The sequence below is a fragment of the Phoxinus phoxinus genome, assembly GCF_949152265.1.
Source record: "Phoxinus phoxinus genome assembly, chromosome: 6".
NCBI classification, from domain to species: Eukaryota; Metazoa; Chordata; class Actinopteri; order Cypriniformes; family Leuciscidae; genus Phoxinus; species Phoxinus phoxinus.
Genome location: NC_136881.1, coordinates 7,518,671 through 7,539,192, shown reverse-complemented (window position 1 = coordinate 7,539,192; position 20,522 = coordinate 7,518,671). Strand labels below are relative to the sequence as shown.

Here is a 20,522-nt window from a genome sequence, read left to right as displayed (position 1 = left end):
GACGTTGAACATGTCTGCCATGGTGTTCCTCAGGGATCTGTTTAGGGTCCTATGCAGTTTAGCATTTATATGCTTCCTTTGAGGCAAATTATTAGGAATTATGGCTTAGGTTACGCTGAAGACACTTAGATGTATATCAGCTCTAAGTCTGATATTAATGTCACCTCAATTCTTTCTGAGTGTGTACAGGATATAAACATGTGGATGCATCATATATATACAGTATGTTTTTGTTGTTGTTAAACTGTTCAAAGACAGAGGTTCTTCTCATTGGTGCCAGCTGCTATCCATATCAATTTTAATTTGATCAATAGCGCCGTGGCTCCACCTACTCTTGTGTGTGACCTTGGTGTCATTTTTGATGACGTTAGACTCACACATTAAGAGTACAAAATCATTAAAAAAACACTGCTGCTATTAGGCCTTTCCCCACATTACCAGATGCTGAAAGGCTTATTTACGCAATTGTTACTTCCAGGATAAATTATTATAATGCTCTGTTTAGGTTTACCTGCAAATCTATCAAGCGGCCACAGTATATCCAGAATTCAGCAGCAAGTGTTCTCACTTCATCGCGTCAGCACATTACAGGCGTCCAGTCTGCACTGTTCATTCGCGGATTGATTTTAAAACTCTCACTTTAACTTACAAAGCAGTGCATGGAATGTCCCTTCTTATATCTGTGACTTAGTTAAGCTTTATGTGCCTTTCTCATTCTCTTTGGTCTGCTGATTCTTTAACTCTTCGGCAGCCGGCCTGTAGATTAAGATCCATGAGTAAGAGAGCCTTCTCCATTGTTTGGAATGCACTTCCTCTTACTGTCAGAAATGCTCACAAATTAGACAGTTTCAAGAAGTTGTTAAAAACTTATATTTTTTAAAATTGCCAAGACACATTTAGATGATTAGTGTATTATTACATTTTGTATTTAATTTGTTTTAACTGTTTATAGCCCTTTGGGTACTAGAAAAGTGCATTATAAATTCAATTTATTGATATTATTAAATAAAGTGATCCTGTCTCTTGGGAAAACCTGGACTAAACCATTCAATTCATATGGATTCATTTTACGATCTCTTTATGAACTTTTTGAAGCATCAAAGTGGTAGCGTAGCTGTCAATGGAGGGACAGAAAGCTCCCAGATTTTATCAAACATATCTTAATTTGTGGAGGAACTACATGAGGGTGAGTATTTAATGACAGAATTTTATTTTTTGGGTGAACTAACCCTTTAAGTTGATAAGCCACAAAATAGCCACAAACTATCTTGCATGAATTCCATGGTCGAACTCATTGGCAATAATGCACTGTTTTTATTTTTGGAGCATTAAGGTTGTTTGATGATATTATTTGCAGAGCCCATGTGCTCCATCATGTCTGATCCCAATAGCAAAGAAAGGGTGTGACATGTGTTGAGTCATGAGCACACAGATATAGCTACTGATGAAAAAAAAAGTCCATCTGTAAGGTGCAGAGCTGACTTTATTTCCTGAATGTCAGGACATTCGGCACATGTAGCAAAACCCTTCACATGTTCTAAGTCAAATGCAAAGAGTGCTATTTTCTTTCTTTTGGGAGCAGAAGGTGATCATTTTGAGCTTGATCTGACCAGACTCAAGCTAATGTTGTCATATTAACGAATAAGTATGTCTCTCCTGCATTCCTAAACAAGTGCACACATTTGATATTACCTTTTATGGAACAAGCTAAGGAGTATGCAGAGTAGAACACATTCTGATTGAAACATAATTTATTTATTCACATATGTTAGAGAGATCAGACATAACAGTTAAAGAAAACCCTTAAATGATTATGATAAAGTATCAACATTCAGTGTCCCTCAATTGTCCAACATTTGGGGTCTATTTGATCCAGATCATTCAAGCATCAGTATGATGCATAACAAAATATAATAATGTCACATGTCCATTAAGACAAGATACAGCTGTTGTTCTTCTTCATTGTAGGTTTTTTCCGCGTCTCTGTATCTGTAACCTCTCTGGTCATTGTCTGCGTCCGTCTGCGCAGTGCCGGGCTCACACGGCTTGGTAACTTCATCTGTTGAAGCAAGTCCCGAAACACACCTGTGACATTCTCGCCAGTGCGCGCGGACGTCTCCACGAACCCCGCGCTCCAGTCCTCCTCCACCGCGCGCATCACCTCAGCTGTAGCCTGGCGACTCCGACTGCCCAGGTCCGCTTTGTTCTCTATCACCGTGATGCCTGTAAACTTCTCCCCTTTCAACTCCAGAATCTCCTCACGGAGTCGCTGCACCTCATCCAGGGAGTCTGGCTCGTCGGCGGCGTATACAAGCGCAAACGCGTCCCCGGTTCGGATGCACAGAGCGCGCATCGCTGGGAAGGCATAACTGCCGCTCGTGTCCAGGATCTCAATGCGCACCGTCGCGCCGTCCGTGTCGTACTCGAGCGCGTGAAGCTCTTCCACCGTCCGCGTGTACTTGGAGTCGAAGCGGTCCTGCAAGAAGCGGGTGATCAGGGCAGTTTTTCCAACCCCGGCGGCGCCCAGAAACACAAAGCGCACAGTCCGATGCTCCCGCACCAACAAAGACATTCCTCCAGTCCAGTCGTCAATTTTATAACGTAGGCTAGTCTGACTCTGCCGAAGAGATTTTTGATGAGCAAAGACTCAATAGCACATTTAATACTTTGAGCGTGCTCGATAACCGGTATTGACTGAGTGTACTAGTGTAGAGAAGAGACAAGGATGCTGCCTTTTTATATTACCTGAATGCGTCCTACGTAGCCTACCACTTGAGTCGTAGCCAATGGGAACGCGAGTGACGTGAAGGGTGCGTGGGTTTCTGTGTTGTAGAGTTTCACGTTCAGGAGTTCAGCTAGCGGTCAGGAACATTTCTGGGCGCAAACTTTTGGGGTGTATTAATCTCGAGCAAATATATATCAAAAAAATTAAATGATGGGTTGCACTTCATTTTAAGGTCTCATTGTTACAGTGCAATTATATATTTACATAATATTAATTAACTTACTGTTAAGGTTAGGATTAGGTTTGGTTTAGGCGTAGTTGCATGTAATTATAATTATAACTGACTTGTTAGTGAGTAGCCGACATGTAACTTAACAAGGGCACTGCTGGTTATACCTCCTCACTCCTCAGTCATGATTGTCAGGTGAAATTAATAACCTTACTTTTGTGGTTGCTGAAACATTTTTTTTTAAATTATTAAATTGGATAATCACATATCAGTTATTTATCAATTAAAGTCATTTTTGTGAAACATGTATTTGTCTATCATATTCTATGAGAAAATGTAAATTCTTTTTTAATCTCTGTACATTTATTTGTGGATCATAATCTATTTATTTACAAATATGAAACAACTCAATATAAGACCCCTCCAAAGTCAAATTTAATGTGACAGTATGATTGAAAAAAATATTTAATTAAAAAAATAAAATAAAACAAAGATCACTGGAGTGTGTTTTACAAAAAAATACTATTTCAGTCTTTCTACATCAAAATTCCATGTTTAATTCAATGCATCAGACTACTTTCTGTTCCTTAGTAATTATTTGTAAAATTTGCAAGTAATTTCTTGATTCAAAGTAAATCTACGACACATTTTTTTCCAGTGAAAGCATACTGCTTGAAAAGTGTATCGCTACATTTGTTCTGTTTAAAAAAATAAAATAGCTAATAAATAGAGACAGTTTTAAACTTTTATAGGATACATATGGTAAGAATTGGTACATGGCCTGATTATTGTAGGTGGTTTGGCAAACTATCGAAAAGTTTTTTTTTACTCTGCCCTTCAAGTACACCTATATCTAACATCAGGGTTAATTATTGAACTAATGTGTGAACAAGCCTGCTATTTTATGTCTAATATTTAATCATCTCGATGTATTGGCTCTTTTTCAAGACTTTTGAGACTCCAGGAAATTACCCAAATGAGCTTAATAGTCATGTTTCATGTTGTCCTTGCATTTGAAAACTGTTAAATACTTAATACTTAAAATATATAAAATGATGCAGCAAATTTTTGCTTTTCAAGACTCAGGCAAGGCCTGATTGTCATTAAGTGAAGACAGAAAGAGCATCCTGAGGTCAGTAATACTCCAAACAAGTGTTTCATGAGCTCATCACGTCAGAGGTGAGTTTCCGTTCATTGCATATTAAAATCATGGCATCAGATAGGGATGGTAATACACACGGGCCCACCTCAGAGCACCGACATTTTCCACACAAACAGTTGACGCAAGTCTGAATGCAGTCAAAGTGCTTATTTCCATATCTGCATCTGAATAACATAGAGACATGATTCATTTGGCTTTTTTTAGTCCTGCCTTTTCTGAACATTGTCTGTTAGTATATTTAATGCAGCATAGTATTATAGTGCATATTTAAAGAATGTTTATGTGATTGTTATTATATTTATTAGAGCAACTATAAGCCTGTTTGTGCTGTTGTAGGTCTCAGGTGAAAGCGACCTTTTGACATCAGTAGCAAATGTCAGAGAGCTGACATTTTGTGTAAAGCCCCAGGATTAACATAATGGTAGACGTCCTCTTTACTGCACAAATGCACATTGTACACAACACTATCACCTTCAAGGAACCATGACGTATGGAGATCCACCGTCCTTGCATGGACCCTTGCTGTCATGCTTGGAAAGAATGAATGTCCTGTTGATGCAAACCCTCCCTTAAGGCGACATGCTATCACTTTTCTAGAGTAATAAAAAGTAGGCCTATTTTTTCCTTGAAGGAGTCTTTGTGGCAAGGTGGTTGCACCAGTGTCAATGAAGTGAGATGGATAAGCACCACTCACATTTTCTTTAGAAAAAGTACAAATCATTCTACAGTGCCTACAAGTGTTATTTTGAGATACTGTCATAGTTTATATATACATATATATAGAGAATTTGTTTTTATTTGGTAGCCTATACTTTCCTTTTTGTATTGTAACTAAATGTCCATTTGGTTATCATTCTTTTCATTTCAGTTTTAGTTTCAGTTAGTTTTTATATATATTTAATTTGTTTTTATTTGGTAGCCTATTTTCCTTTTTGTATTGTATCTAAATGTCCATTTGGTTATTATTCTTTTCATTTCAGTTTTAGTTTCAGTTATTTTAGCTACTAAACCAACAAGTTAAACTAGGCCTAAATAAAAAAGTGATGTTGCTTTGGCAACTAGTTGAAATAAAATAAGTTTGTTGTTCTATATTTTATTTCAGTTAACGTTTATTTCATTTCAAGTAAATTTTTAATTCAAATTAGGGGTTGATGGGCCATATGGTAGGACATTCATTATAATTTAAGTGGCTTATTTAAGTAATGACGATTGTCATGAGCAGCAGCTTCAATAAAACGAACTGTTACACTGCTAACATAACTATTTTATCTTTATTATTATACTACACGTGATCTTTATGTAGGCTAATTGACTACTGAGGGAATCACCGTTCCCTCTGCAAATAGACACCTTTAGCTAATATTTAATCTACCACACTGCTGTCGATAACCTTACAGATGCGAGACAAAAGTTGAATCCAAGCACATCAGCCCCAAATCTTCGGGTCCTTTTGCAAAGTAGCAGCAAAGTCCCTTTAAGACTACATATATAATTCGTCTACAAAGTATTTGGTAGCAGCTAGCAGTAGGAAGAGCCAGATAACGTTAAGTTAGATATGCTACTCAGAAAAAGTCTTCTTCTTCTTCTTCTTCTTCTTCTTCTTCTTCTTCTTCTTCTTCTTCTTCTTTTATTTGGCGGTTTGCAACTATTTCTTGTGCATTACCGCCACCACTGGACTGGAGTAAGGCACGGGAATTACTTGCTATTATTTACTGTTATAAACAAACTAAATATACCAGCAATTAAACTAATATAAAAAAAACAATAATATAAAAAAAAAAAAAAAAAAAAAAAAACCCCTTATATCCTTTTTAACAGGCCTGTACTTTTCAAAAAAAATAATAACAAACCAAAATTTTCCCTTGAGCTTCTGTTCAATAGTGTTTTAGTGTCTAAATACATTTTCTTTGTTCTCAACTCATTAACAAGCCTTTGCCTTGCCTCATTGTATTTATGACACTGCATTATTACATGCTCTGTTTCAGGTATCTGGCAATACTCACAATTTCCATCTCCATGCTTTTTTATTAAGAACATTGTACTATTTAACTTTGTATGACCCAACCTCATCCTAGTTAGTACAATTTCTTCCTGTCTTGTTCCGGTTATGTGTGTGTCTTTTCCCACTTTCCCTTGTATCCTATAAAGATGTCTTCCTGTGTACCCATTATCCCAAATATGTTGCCACTTTTTAATAGTTTTAGCCTTTACTATACTTTTTATTTCTGCTTTACTGTACTTTACATCTACATCTATATTGCTTTTGTCTGTTGCTCTCTTTGCATGCTCATCGGCCAGTTCGTTACCCTCTACTCCTATATGGGCAGGAACCCATAAGAATGTCACCCTCCTTCCTGATGCTTGTATTCCATTTGCCAGCTGTAAAATTTCGATTAAAATATCTTCCCTTGAATCAGACCGATAGTTCTGAACACTAAACATTGCTGAACTTGAATCAGAGGCAATCACTGCCTGCAGACAATTATTAGACTCTATCCACACGAGTGCTAACCATATGGCAACCAGTTCAGCAGTGTACACTGATAAGTCATCATTTATCCTTTTTGCCTTTGCTATTCCCATCTCAGGGATTACATAAGCTACCCCTACTCTCCTTTCCATATTTTTAGACGCATCTGTAAAAACCTTTACACACTCTTTGTATTTCCCTGTTATATAATTTCTTACCCCACACTTATCCACTCCATCTTTCTTTCTTTCCTCCAACAGTCCTAAATCAACCCTCAATTCTTCCAACATCCAAGGAGGCACTACTGGATATGCCACTGTTGGGCTGATGTTCAGTGAACCAATTCCCATATTATTCACCTTATCTTTTATAACCCACCCATAACTTTTAACTTTCATACTTTCTTTTTCCTGACATTCTCTTAATACTGTCTGAGACATGTGGTTCTCTTTATGACCCCTGATATTTGCCCAGTATACCAGTGCTAGCTGGTCCCTCCTCAAATGCAGTGGCATCTCACCCACCTCTACTTGAATTGCAGCTACTGGAGAAGTTTTTATTGCTCCACTAATTATCCTCATTGCTTGATTTTGCATACCATCAAGTTTGCTTAAGCTTGTCTTGGAGGCTGATCCATATGCTATACAGCCGTAGTCAAACACTGATCTCATTAGACCTGTATAGATGGTTTTTAATGCTGACCTTGTAGCACCCCAATCTATCCCGCATAGACACCTCATGACATTTAGTATCCTTTTACATTTTCCTACCATCTTTTGGATGTGACACGCCCATGTTAACCTCTTATCAAACCAGACTCCCAGATATTTAAAGATCTCAACCCTCTCCAGCTCTTTACCAGACACCATTATTTTTAATTCTCGGCAAATTTTTTTCCTTGTAAAGAACATAACCTTTGTCTTCTCTATTGAGATTCTAAACCCCCATTTCACTCCCCATTGCTGAACTACATTCACAGCATCTTGCATCTTACGCACAATAAACTCAATGTTCCTTCCCTTCTTCCACATTGCACCGTCATCCGCAAATAACGCTACTCCATCTAGGCCATGCAAGTCTTTAAATATCTGGTCTATCATAATTACAAATAATAAAGGACTCACAATGCTTCCTTGAGGGGTTCCATTTTCTACTCTAAAACTCTCACTTATTTCCCCATCAATTTTAACTCTCAATGTTCTTTCAGATAAGAAGTCTCTGATCCACTGATACATCCGTCCCCTAATTCCCATCTGATTTAATTTAATTAATAGTCCTTCTGTCCACATCATGTCATAGGCTTTCTCTATGTCAAAAAACACTGCCACTACAGTCTCTTTATTCACTTGAGCCTTTCTGATGGCTTCCTCCAGGCATACCACTGGATCCATAGTACCCCTTCCCCTTCTAAATCCACTCTGGTAACATTGCAACAATCCTTTTGACTCCACCCAATACATCAGCCTATCATTTCAGAAAAAGTCTGCTAACAGACATTACTAAAGAATCCCGATGAGAAGGATAATGCAAACGCACGTCTGTCTAAATCTAAATTCTGCTCTACTAGAGGTAATTTAATCTGATTATATGATAGATTATATGTATATTGTTATAATGTACAATTTAAATACCATTAGCAAAATCGAGTAACACAAGGTCACAGAATGTGATCTGTTATCGAGTGTTTTTGTCTGCAGGCAGAACTCGCGGGAAGGGTTGAGTCTCGTCAGGTTAGAAACAGAAGACAAAACCAACTTTTGAGAGTAAAAGTTTTCTCCTGGGTTTGGGTATGTAAACGAACGTTTAGTAAATTTAAATGATCGTTTGGGCAGCCAAACCGGTGTTTATTCATAAGTGCATCTCGGTCAGATGTTTGTATGGTTGTTTACAGTTGAGATTCTCGTAATGTTTTCATGTCAAATGTATAACGTTACCTGCATATAGTAAATAAATAAATAAATAACATTAGCATATTAGTTTACAGGATGTCAGAGGAGATTCTCCATAACGAAGATAAAGAGACCGTAAGTTCGTATGTTTATATATTTGTGGAAGCACCATTTGACAAAAGCCGATATTAAGGTTTAGAAAACTAACCTGCCATGGTCATACTATGTTGTTTTGGACATGTAAGTTAGCCTAACGTACAGTTACTTGTAACGTTACCATGGCATTCTTTGAATTACACTGGAGTAGGCTACTATATAAATACTATGGTACCTATTTCAGCATACTTGCTGTAGTAGTGCCATTTAACATAACATAATTATAATATCCTCTCTGTACCCTAGTAGTACATTTAAAGGTACCATACTATTATTGTAAGATTACCATTTTGTTTTGTTCATACCACCAATTGTTTAGTGTTTAATGATTTTGCTGAATATGACAGGGATAAAAACATTTTATTTGTCATTAATTTATTGTTTTAGCTGAGGAGACGACTGGAGCATCTTAAGCGAGAGTATGAGAGGACAGCACAGAGACTGCAGGTAAAGACATGCTGTATATGTAATTATGCAAGATTTAAATAAACTGATGTTAAAACACTGATATCTGGAGTATAATAGAGCTTGAATTGTCATAAAACTGAACTTGTTAAAACATGTCAGTGAATGTTGTGTGTTTTTTGTTTTTAGAGAGCAGAGCATCATGATGCCACTTGCAGGCGTGTGCAGAACAGAGACTCGGACCACACCACATTTACACAGATTGATTTTTCACACACATCTGAGTCATCTATTGAGACTTCCATGCCGACCCCAGAATATTCTGAAAACCATCAGAATCTGCAATTACGGACCAGTAAGGCCAGCTTCAGGGTGAAATCAAACATGAATAGATACAGAAAATAGATTTACCAGTCTTATTTGATATTATTTATACACGATTATAGTATTATTCATGTTTTGAATTAGCTTTTATTTATTATAATTTCTCAGATTTAATGAACATTTTAGTCTTAGTAATTTTGTTGTGTACTTTTGTCATTTTTATTATTTATTAAATATTTATATTTCTCTTTCATTTATTTTTATTTCAGGTTTAGTTATTTTAGTAGTACTTTTAATTATGCAACAGTTTTTTTTTCATCTAATTTTTTTATTTTATATTTCAATGAATGAAAACAGTTTTTTTAAATACTTTTTTAATAGTTTTAGTATTTACAACCTTTTTTCATTATTACTAAGCTAAGGCACTTTATCTAAGTAGTTGGACGTATGAACCATGTTTTGAAAAATTATCAAAACATTTATTTACCTAGACTTAGTTGTAATGTCAATGTTAAAGGCTGTTAAAATAACAAAAAGTTTAAAAAGTTGTTAAATGCATAACAATTCAGATGGTAATTAATTCCAAATACTAATAAACTGGTTTTCTTTTTTCTGTTTCAGACATAGTTGCAGAAAGACACAGCTCTGGTTTTTCTACAGTACAGAAAATCCCTGCAATACAATTGCAACTTGCAGATATTGCATCCACACTGCCTTTGTACTCCCCTGCATGCAGGCGAAGCCCTGGCCACCGCCTGCGTTCTAAGCGCAGTCGATTACGCCTACAGAACAAAGAGCGAGAATCAGACACTGACATCAGCCAAGAGAAAGAAAGAGATAAAAGTGGAGACCATATTCGTGAAAAGGGTAGTGAATGTACTGATAAAGAGAATGGTCGGAAAGGAGTGAGAAATGAAGTTAAGAAGGAAGAGAAGGACTGTGAAAAGAAAAAAGAAAGAAAAATTAAGATGATGCCAGCTGAGGGGGAGAAAAAACAGGACTCCTCTGTGATCCAATCAGATAACAAACTGCTAATGATTTCAAGTAAAGAAAATCATTTAGAAATTCAAAACATTCACTGTAGCCAGGAAGAAGTTAACGTACCTCTGATTGATCGGCCTGTTGAGAAAAATATACAGTCAAGTTCAGCAGTGTCTATTCAAACCTCATCTTTCCCTCAGCCATCTGAGGCAGTACAGATTACTGACAAATCAGAAGAGATGCTTAATCAAACTAACCAGTCGTTCACAGACTCAAATAAAGGGTATGATGACAGGATAGATATTAAACATTCCTCGTTTTCATCTGGCATTCTGGACTCTTGCACGCTGGTTGAGGGTTTACCGTTTCCTGTGGAGTATTATATTCGGACGACACGGCGTATGGCTGCATCTCACAGCTCTATCGATCTAGATGCTGTCATTTACAGCCAGCTCACTGGGGGGCGGGGCAGACGCAGGCTCAGCCAATCGCAAGTGAGTGGTAGAGGTCATATGACCCCAGAGCATTCAGAATCATCAGTCTCCAAGTCCACAGACCAGGCCAGACGCAGAGGAAGAGGTCGGAGAGGGAGGAGAGGCCGTAGAAGAAGCACTGTATGTAGGCCCTCATGTGCCAAAGCTGCTCTAGATAATACAATATCAAATCCTGCAAGTGATTCTCAAGCAGATTCAGAGTCTCTAATAGAATCAAAGTCTGACACTGAGTCACCCAGCCAATCACAATTGGTCCTCGAACAGCCACAGACAGAGTCTTGGCCAATCCAGTCGCCTGGGCCTATAGTGAGTTTGAAGACAAGTCCAGAGCAAGGAGTTACTCAAGATTTGAAGCATCTCCCAGATAATCAGCTTTACTTTGATTCCCAACTTCTTGTGGATTCTGATTTGTACCAGGCCAGATCCAGAGGAAAAGGCCAGAGAGGGAGGAGAGGGCGTCGAAGAAGCACTACAGGTAGATCCTCATGTGCCAAAGCTGCCCTAGATTGTACAATACCACATCCTGCAAGTGATTCTCAGGCAGATTCAGAGTCTCTTATTGAATCAAAATCTGACACTGAGTCACCCAGCCAATCACAGTTGGTCCTCGAACGGCCACAGACAGAACCTTGGCCAATCCAGTCGCCTGGGCCTATAGTGAGTTTGAAGACAAGTCCAGAGCAAGGAGTTACTCAAGATTTTAAGCATCTCCCAGATTCTCAACTTTACTTTGATTCCCAACTCCTCCCGGGTTCAAATGTATACCCTATTTTCCGAAGAAAACGTGGACAAACTGGAAGAGAGTTTCAGACAAGTTCTAATAAAGACGGTAAGATTTCTTTATGAATGTTTTTATTTATTTATTCCTAGCTCAAACCTTAGAGCATGGCGCTAGCAATGGCAAAGTCATGGGTTCAATTCCCAGGGAATGCTTGAACATAATGATAAAATGTTTGAATAAAGGGTATGCATTGACGTCACTTTCCTGCCGAGACATGACCTCTCAGCCTGACAGTGGCAAAACGTCCTGTAACATGACTTGTTTAAATTGGGGAAACTGAAAAAACAAACCATTATATTCTTAAATTAAAGGCAGTTGAACTCGACAGTTAACGAACGTTGAAAAAAAACTTTACAGTTACGCAGAATATAAGATGCTAAATATTTAATTGATGAGCTGTCAATACATTAAATAACCTAGGTTATAATTTTACCCCGAAATCCAACATATCTGACACAAAATGATTTTTTGTTGAATCTATTTGTACAGTCAATCGTGAAGCTCTTTCCCATTTTAGATGCGTTGTGTGTGTTTTTCGCGGCATTTAAGCAAAACACCAACGCTGCCACTCAGTGTGTGTAACCACAGTGACTCCAGCCCACTGTGACATCATGTGCATACCCTCTATTAAAGTATCTGCCAAATGTATAGATGTGAATAAGAATTATTGTGTAACAGTCATGTACACAATAATGTTTGTGAATACGTTTTGCATTTTAGATCAGTCACCTCTTCTGCCATCATTAGCTTCACTCATTCAAGCTCTTCAAGAAAAGGATATGAAAGCTAGACTGTTGGCCGCTGTTGATATCCAGGATTTCCACCTACCTGATGAGGATTTTGGACAACTAAAGCTCAAACTATTGCGCTCATCAACTTCAGCCGTAGAACCCTTCGCACAGCGTCCCCTAGTGTACAACACACGGCAGAGAAGCAGGTGCCAGAGAGTGAGTGGAAGAGTAAGTAATTGTGAAGTACGCTACTCAGAGAGGGAACTTTTTACTCCAGAACCCTTAACTACCTCTTCTCATGAGGATAGTTTACCACTTTGTCATTCAGACCCCACTGACCAATCACAGACAGAAATACAGAAGGACCTTAACGTTGTAAATGAAACAAAGACCATCTCTTCAGATCTGATGGACAGCAGACAGTTTTGCCAAACTGAAACAGACAAAGGAATAAGTAATGATAAAAAAGTGGAATCTTCAGAATCTGAAAACATTAGTGAGCTTCACATAAACCAGATGCTAAAAGAATCACACATGCTCTCTGAGAACACCTCACTTTGCCCCGAGATACTGAATTTAAGTCCATCTCTGACCCCACAAATACAGAAAGGTCAAGATCCTCTTCTACCATCTTTGGGAATGTCCCCTCACTTTTTGATTCCAGGTTCACCCATAGACCTCCGGTCACCTCTCTTTTCTTCGTCTGGTGTCCTTAGGTCTCCCTCTTCAGTCTCACTTAAGGGGTGTGTGTCTCCAGAATCAGTCTCAGGAAAAACATCAGGGATCATCAAAAAAAGTTTTTTTACTAGAAGTGGAGATCAGGGAGGTTCTGAAACACAGAATCAAACTCAAATGAGTCAAGAAACAATGACAAAAGTTCAAAAAACTGTGAAACCAGGTACTCCATCCCGAAACAACACTACACTGGAATATGAAAACTTAAACAGCCCAGAAAGGGAGTCCTCATGCATCTCGGAAAAGGAACTGGAACGTGAATGCGGTTTCGATACAGAAAGCAATCTTGAATATGGAAATAAAATCAATTGCACACCAGAAAATAAAGTTCAACTTTCTCAGAAAAATCTTTCGGAGTCTGAAATCCAAACCCAGAACAATTTTGCCGTTACAAGTAATGCCGTTACAAATGTGAAACAGTTTGAATCTGGTAATGTAGGTCAAACTCCTGTTGAGACAACCTCTTTGGAAACTTCCACCAATCAGAGAACGGAATCAACGACAGTTTCCGACAATAACAGAACTCACCCAGAGGAACGTAACACTGATGAATCCAACAATCGGACATTACATGAGGAAACCCTAACTGCCACATCACTCTCCGATGCAGCTGGTTGTTCTGCAGTCCTGCAAGAGATGCACACTTTTAAGGTGTCAATAAATGATAATAAATAATTTATTGATAGGCAAAGCAATGATATATGTGCTTGATTATATAATTACCTGCAAATGTATGTGGGTGGTGCTTGTCTTTGTATTCAGGCACTGGAGGGCGGATGCGTGTTGGACTTGTGTTTGGTGCGATGGCCGTCGGAGGACTGGTGCATTTGTGTGGCAGGAGAATGGAGCGTTTGTCTTTGGGCTCAGATGAAAGGAGTTCAGCCATGGAGTCTTTTACACACCTGGAGATTTGCACAGGTAATCCAGTTTGCTACAGCATTTCATCGTAAATCACAGCGTAAATTAAAAGAATTGCATGGAAGACATGTGGCATGGAAGTTTAAAGTCATCATGATATCATAATTGATTATTCTTATTTTACAGAATGTTGCAGTATTTATTATAATTTTTTTATCTTTGCACATAGTTTTTTTTTAATTCATGTGCCTTCATAATCTTTAATTAAAAACCTCATCCTCCTCTCGCTCTCGAAAAGGCACCTGCTCTCTTCATGGTGGAACTAAATATCCTGCACAACTGACTGCAAATTGGCACTGAAATCTGCCTCCATTTAGTAAACAACACTCAAATTCCTACGATCCAATCAATTACAGAGGACGAAACCCGCCTTACATTTTTTTTTTCTCATTCCAGAAGCCATTCCACTTGGATACACATCACAATAGGGCAGAAAAGATATCACAACTTCTGTTTTATGCCAACTTTAAGGGGGTAGTTCACCCATGAATGAAAATTCTGTCTTCATTTACTTACCCTCAATGCCATTCCAAACCCGTAGGGCTTTGGTTAATCTTTGAAACACAAATTAAGATATTATTTAATGAAACCTGCGAGGTTTCTTTCCCTCCATTGAAAGTTCAAATAACCCAAACTTAATGATCTAAAAAACTCTAAAAGGCATTGTAAACCGAATTTATAATATACCGGTAATATAAATTGAGTGGTTTAATCCAAATCTTGTGAAGAGATATGATCATTTTATATGATGCAGAGATTTCATTTTGGCTTTTATTCACATATAAACACACAGAGCATCACGTATGGTAAACCCTGAAGCTTATGCGTGCATCACATGCTAGCGTCTTACGCTAGAACAAGTCTCGTTGATTCTCGTGAAACGCGTACGCACGTTTGAGATTCTGTGTTTACCACATGTGATGTGCTCTATGTATGTGTGTTTATCCTTGTTTAGGTGTAAATAAAAGTTATTGTTACCTGGAATTTCAATGGAGGGACAGAAACCTGTTAGGTTTCATTAATAATATCTTAATTTGTGTTTTGAAGATTGTCTTATGGGTTTTGAACAACATGAGGGCGAGTAAATGATGAACGAATGTTCACTTGTGGGTGACTAACTCTTTATCACAATATATTTAAAAAAAAATATGTCTACATCCCTCTGATTTCACTCCTGTGTTTGTATTTGTAGCCCGTCATTTCTTTGCAAGAGATTCCAGACTCTTCAGGCTTGCTTTGTGTGACTCTGGGTCACTTGGAAATCACAGAAGCAAGGTGATATGAATAGCATAATATAAAATGGCAACCATTATGTGGACCAAAACTATGTTATTTTCGTCTCCCATCACCTCAATTGTTTTTTAATTCCTCTTTTGAAAACATTCTCACTGAACCCAAACCCTATGAAGACTGACCAAGATGTGTTTTTTTGTGCAAGAATTCAATAAACTTAAACGCTAAGCTAATTCACTCTGTGTTCTTGAGTACAGAGTGCTCTGCTGTCAAAGTATGGATGGGACGTTCTCTCAGAACGTGGTGTGCAAGGACACATTGCAAGCAGTGGTGGGTGTGTCTAACTGTCGGCTTGTGTGTTGCTCTGCCCCTGGAGATCAACAAAGAGTCAATGTGTTAACAGTGACTCAAGAGGGAAGGTAACAAACCATCATGTGTATGAAACCTTTTTAATATATCATTCACTTGAAATATTTTAGTAAAACTATTCATTATTTACTTGTGTTTCAGGGTAGGGAACACTCTTCCCTTTGTCTCTGCTAAGCAGAACATTCGGACCCTTGCCGTTGTAGAGGGGGAAAAGGATGCTCTGATTGGTTGGACAGAATGTAAAACCCTCCTCATATGGTGATGAATTGGGCAATATTGAGTCTTTTTTTTTTTTAGGAAACTTTTTTAACTGTATCCATCCAGTACATTGAGATTTTTTTATTATTACCTTCTGATTACATTATTTTCTGATATGGTACTGACGCCTGTATTAAATTTTGAGTCTGTAAATGACTTTTAGTACTTCTTATATGTTGTTTTGTTAGTATTTTAATTTTATAATTGATTATCTATTTTATCATAACTGTGTATTTCAGGAGCATAAATTCAGGCCAGCTGCTTCAGACTATAAACCTTGAAAAGACTTTAACCATGACAAACTGCATGAAGGGATATTCTTACAGAGTAAGTTAAGTGTATTGTTCTTGTGGTACTAGAATGAGTATGTGTCAGTAATGGCCTTGTGCTTTCATTCCTGCAGGGTGTGCTGTGTGTGTTGCTTCAAAATGCAGGAAATGTGTGCGATGAAGAGAGTAACGCATGCCTTTTTACTCTGATTGCAACAAATCCTCTCACTGGCAAACACATCACACTGACCTCTATAAACTATCCTGATCAACACAAACAGCAGTAAGACTTGAAGAAATAAATGTTGTGATATTAGTATTCAATGTTAACTGTACAGTTGAATCAACATTACTCTCTTTCTCTAGGTTAATAGATGGTGATGTCTTGGGCTCTGGGCTTGTTGGCGTTTTTCAGTCTGGTCATCTTGCTGTTTGGGATCTCAGAGGAAGCGTGGCTAAAGTTGTTGTTGTGCTGGATGAGTTGTGTCGACTAGCTCGATGGGCAGGGCCAAACACTCTGCTGACGGGATATCTAAATGGGGATGTTAGTGTGTTTCATTATAAATCTACATAAACGGATCCAACTTTAATTACTTGTTAAATGAAAAAAATAAGTGTTATTTAACACCATTGTTGAACAATACAAAATATTACACTGTTAAAATCATTTAAAAAAATTGAGGAATTTCAAGATTACTACACAAGATGGATTTGTGTTTGTGTTTAGTTAAATTTCAATACTGGCACAACTATTTGTTTGTTAATATATGCATAACCAGAGAAATATTTGTACTTTTTGAATGTGATATGTAAAAATATATTTTACAAAATAAAATATGATTCTGGGATTTTTTTTCTGTGAAAGATTAAAAACTCTTAATGTTTTAAGGAGAGTGTTGAACTATATTATTTTTCCCTTTTTTTATGAATGCCGATTTCAACGCAACATAAAAATAAAACAAAAAAAGGTCACAACATTGCTTTTATGGTAATTTTAGACGCTCTCCATTGATATTTTATGTTGTAGAATATTCTTTGAATATGTACTATTATGTAATATAGTATGTGTGATCAGAATAAAATGTTAATTATTTACATCAAAATGTACATATATAAAGTAATACGAAAAACTGTTTTGGGTGTTACCATAGGGTGTTACGTGAAAACAGTCTGTCGCGCATGCGCATTTGCAGTCTCGTGCATTGTGGGAGCGGATTGAGAAACATGGCGGCGCGCATCATTGCCCGGTGTGTCCGATCCCTGAACCAGCGTTCCGTGTATTTTAACCGTGTAAATACTGCAGCGACATTAACAGCACCTCCGCTCACTCATGGCCGAACATTTTCACATCTGACTAATGGACACAAGTCTTCGCTGGCGCAGGTGTGTGTGTGTTAGTGATTGACTGATGACATCGAATGACCTACCCTTGTCTTTAGTTATAATGACTTCAACATCTCTGCCTCTGCTCACTTAATTTCAGTGTATGTTGTACGGGGTGCAGCAACGGAAAAGGTTTGAAAAAAAAAAAAAAAGCTGAATGTAGTCAACGATAATGTTTCTAATTTAATGTGTTATCTTATCTTTATGTGACATAACTTACACCTTTAAATGATCTCTTTTTTCTGCAATCAGTTATGATTTCTACAGTTATAATGGTTTATATTGCATTACAAGATTGCACGTATACCTTTATGAATGTTTAAAAGTAAAAAAAAAAATGGTATAGTATATTGGCAGCAATTTTCTTTTATTCATTACTTAACATTGATATTCTGTCATATATAGTTTATATAAGTTTACTTATTATCTCATAATAATACTCATATATAACCAGTTATCGTTGAACTGAACAGTTCTGTTCGGTGTTGTTATTGCTAACTAAAACTGTTAAACTGTTTTCGTTTATTGAAATTAAATTAAATATAAATAATAGGCCTAGATACTTACTACCTAGAAACTTCAATAAAAAAAATTCCTTGGCAACAAGCTGTTGAAGAAATTAAAATAAAGCTAAATAAATAGAAAATTAGAAATGTCAATAGCGCATAACAAAATTACTAAAAATGAAAAAAAAAAACTAAAGCAAATTCAAAACATTAATACCATAATCAATTCTAAATTATATTAAAACAACACTGTTGTCTGTTAAAAATATTTTTTTGTTTAAAATACACGTTTTGTTTTCTTTTGCAGATCTCTGGCGGTTCATTTCAGGTCTTACAGTGGAGGCAGTACGGTGACTTGCCCCCATTGAGCCTAGAGACTATCCATGACCGTGTCCTCTACGTCCTGAAGCTCTATGACAAGATCAACCCTGAGAGGGTAAATACACCATCAGATGGACAACATATTAGTCTGAAATATTTCAAATTAGCTTCAAATATATTGCACTCTACAGATTAATTGTTTGATGATCAAATCTTTATAGCTTCAGGCTACGTCCCACTTCATGAAGGATTTGGGATTGGACAGTTTAGACCAGGTGGAGATCATCATGGCTATGGAAGATGAATTTGGTTTGTACTTGCATTTACAATTATTTATAATCTAATATCATGTATTACATTTAACAGATCAGTTTTCCCTAGTAGCACATTTTGACCATTGTTTTGTATTTATGCATTCTTTGAATGTATGCATTGTTCTTGTTAGTTTAATATAATCTGATGCTTGCAATTGAAGGTTATGAATGTGCAATCCATATGAATGCTTATGATTTACCAAGCTAATGCAGTGTTTTCTCACATGTTCAGGTTTTGAGATCCCTGATGGCGAGGCAGAGAAGTTGATGACTCCACATGAGATTGTTCAGTACATCGCAGACAAGAAGGATGTCTATGAATGAGTGTACACATTCATTGTGAGTGTAGTTAACCATTCACAAATTCACTTCAGGTGGAGATAATGCTTCTGAATGTTTATTTGTTCTTTTTCATCCAGATAAAAATCATCCTATCAGATGACAGAGACCATGGAGGTTTTCTCATGAACTGTTTATGTTTCTGCTGTTCTTCTTCATTCTTTTTGTATTTAGATACATGTTTAAATCGGTGTTCATCATTTTGTCTGTAGCCGCTTGTGGTCTGCAGCATTCTGTGCTAGATGCATGCACAAGCTCCTCATTCATACAATAAGAGCTTGCAAATAAAGTCAATTATTCATATAAATACTACAATAATAAAGACTTTAAATCACTTTAAAGGACCTTGTTTATGTCTTTGGGTTCGGATGCACATTGTGAATCTTTGCTAGTGTGATTGGTTTGCTCATTGATCGGTTAGTTAGTTTTGTTTTTGACTAGATTTTTTTTTTTATGAAATATAAACCATGTAATCGCAATTTAGTATTTGTAAGATTCAGTATCAATATGAAGTACACCACCGTTCAAAAGTTTGGGGGTGATAAGGGTTGAATCATTTTTAATGATTTTGAAAGAATTCTCTTATTCTCACAAAGACTGCATTTATTTGATTAAAATGTAATTTATTCCTGTAATGTCAAAGCTGAATTTTCAGCATCATTACAGTCTTCAGTCTCATGATCCTTCAGAAATCATTCTAATATGCATATTTGCTGCTCAATAAACATTTATTGTTATTATCTATATTGAAAACAGTTGAGCTGCTTAATATTTTTGAGGAATGTGATAAAAAAAAAATCAGGATTCTTTGAAGAACATGAAATTCAAAAGAACATTTTTTTTTTTGAAATAGAAATCTTTTATAAGATTATAATTGTCTACTATCTTTTCAATGCATCATTGTTGAATAATACAAGTATTTAATGTCCTTCAAAACAAAACAAAAAACCTACTAACCCCAAACCTTTGAATGGTAACGAACTGCAAGAGTTCACATTTAGAAGTTGTTGTATTTGGTATGTTACAGCACCACCTACTGGAAATGCTTACCAAGTCTAAAAATGTACCCCAAGACTTTTCCAGAGTTGGAGCCAAGAGTTTAAACGGGTCATATTAGGAAACATTTTGTGTCCAGTACTTAATCGTCACCCCCCTGAAGTAAATGCTAATAAAACTAATTTAATCTTCCACTATAACCCACACACCCTGAATAGTACCAAGCTATTAACATTTATTGCAGCGTGGCTTAAAATAGTGATACTTTCACATTCTTGTTCACATATGCACATGGATTCCTTTAATGCCATTTCTAAAGTTTGTGTATTTCAGGAATTGCTCTTGAACATAAAAGGACTAATGTGTCTGTCTCCTTGTATTTCCTTCAGATTATTCAATATTACCGGTACACATATTAGTAAAAATAGTCTGCTTGAGGAGCAAAATGCAGAGAATACAAATTCAGTGAGAATTAATCTTTATCAATTCTTCAATTTATCATTTAGGATTACATATAAAAAAAGAAGAAGATTT

At 36.8% G+C, this 20,522-nt stretch overlaps 3 protein-coding genes across 3 annotated transcripts; 2 read left to right on the top strand and 1 right to left on the bottom strand.

Annotated features, from left to right (window-relative positions):
• Positions 1–1,472: 1,472 nt before the first annotated feature.
• On the bottom strand, positions 1,473–3,093 carry rasd3 (RASD family member 3). The gene is made up of 2 exons (XM_079616773.1): positions 2,746–3,093; positions 1,473–2,617 (listed from the first exon to the last, which is right to left on the bottom strand). Exon 2 carries the CDS (start codon positions 2,570–2,572, stop codon positions 1,931–1,933), a length of 642 nt encoding a protein of 213 aa, XP_079472899.1. The 5' UTR covers positions 2,573–2,617; positions 2,746–3,093; the 3' UTR covers positions 1,473–1,930.
• A 2,367-nt stretch (positions 3,094–5,460) lies between these two features.
• On the top strand, positions 5,461–17,241 carry palb2 (partner and localizer of BRCA2). The gene is made up of 15 exons (XM_079614849.1): positions 5,461–5,687; positions 8,069–8,155; positions 8,284–8,373; positions 8,564–8,610; positions 9,019–9,078; positions 9,226–9,391; positions 9,982–11,664; positions 12,337–13,733; positions 13,845–14,000; positions 15,193–15,275; positions 15,491–15,652; positions 15,744–15,860; positions 16,100–16,187; positions 16,264–16,412; positions 16,496–17,241. Exons 4-15 carry the CDS (start codon positions 8,572–8,574, stop codon positions 16,701–16,703), a joined length of 4,308 nt encoding a protein of 1,435 aa, XP_079470975.1. The 5' UTR covers positions 5,461–5,687; positions 8,069–8,155; positions 8,284–8,373; positions 8,564–8,571; the 3' UTR covers positions 16,704–17,241.
• Positions 17,242–17,273: 32 nt separating this feature from the next.
• Positions 17,274–18,992, top strand: ndufab1a (NADH:ubiquinone oxidoreductase subunit AB1a). The gene is made up of 4 exons (XM_079614848.1): positions 17,274–17,512; positions 18,326–18,454; positions 18,561–18,648; positions 18,886–18,992. Exons 1-4 carry the CDS (start codon positions 17,309–17,311, stop codon positions 18,975–18,977), a joined length of 513 nt encoding a protein of 170 aa, XP_079470974.1. The 5' UTR covers positions 17,274–17,308; the 3' UTR covers positions 18,978–18,992.
• Positions 18,993–20,522: the final 1,530 nt, after the last annotated feature.

Bases quoted from the DNA above. Each gene is read 5' to 3' on its own strand.
- rasd3 (XM_079616773.1), bottom strand. From the start codon at position 2,572: ATGTCTTTGTTGGTGCGGGAGCATCGGACTGTGCGCTTTGTGTTTCTG.
- palb2 (XM_079614849.1), top strand. From the start codon at position 8,572: ATGTCAGAGGAGATTCTCCATAACGAAGATAAAGAGACC. The intron at 13,734-13,844 runs GTGTCAATAAAT...CTTTGTATTCAG, and splicing joins AAGAGATGCACACTTTTAAG to GCACTGGAGGGCGGATGCGT. The intron at 15,653-15,743 runs GTAACAAACCAT...CTTGTGTTTCAG, and splicing joins ACAGTGACTCAAGAGGGAAG to GGTAGGGAACACTCTTCCCT.
- ndufab1a (XM_079614848.1), top strand. From the start codon at position 17,309: ATGCGCATTTGCAGTCTCGTGCATTGTGGGAGCGGATTGAGAAACATG. The intron at 18,455-18,560 runs GTAAATACACCA...AAATCTTTATAG, and splicing joins ACAAGATCAACCCTGAGAGG to CTTCAGGCTACGTCCCACTT. The intron at 18,649-18,885 runs GTTTGTACTTGC...TCACATGTTCAG, and splicing joins GGCTATGGAAGATGAATTTG to GTTTTGAGATCCCTGATGGC.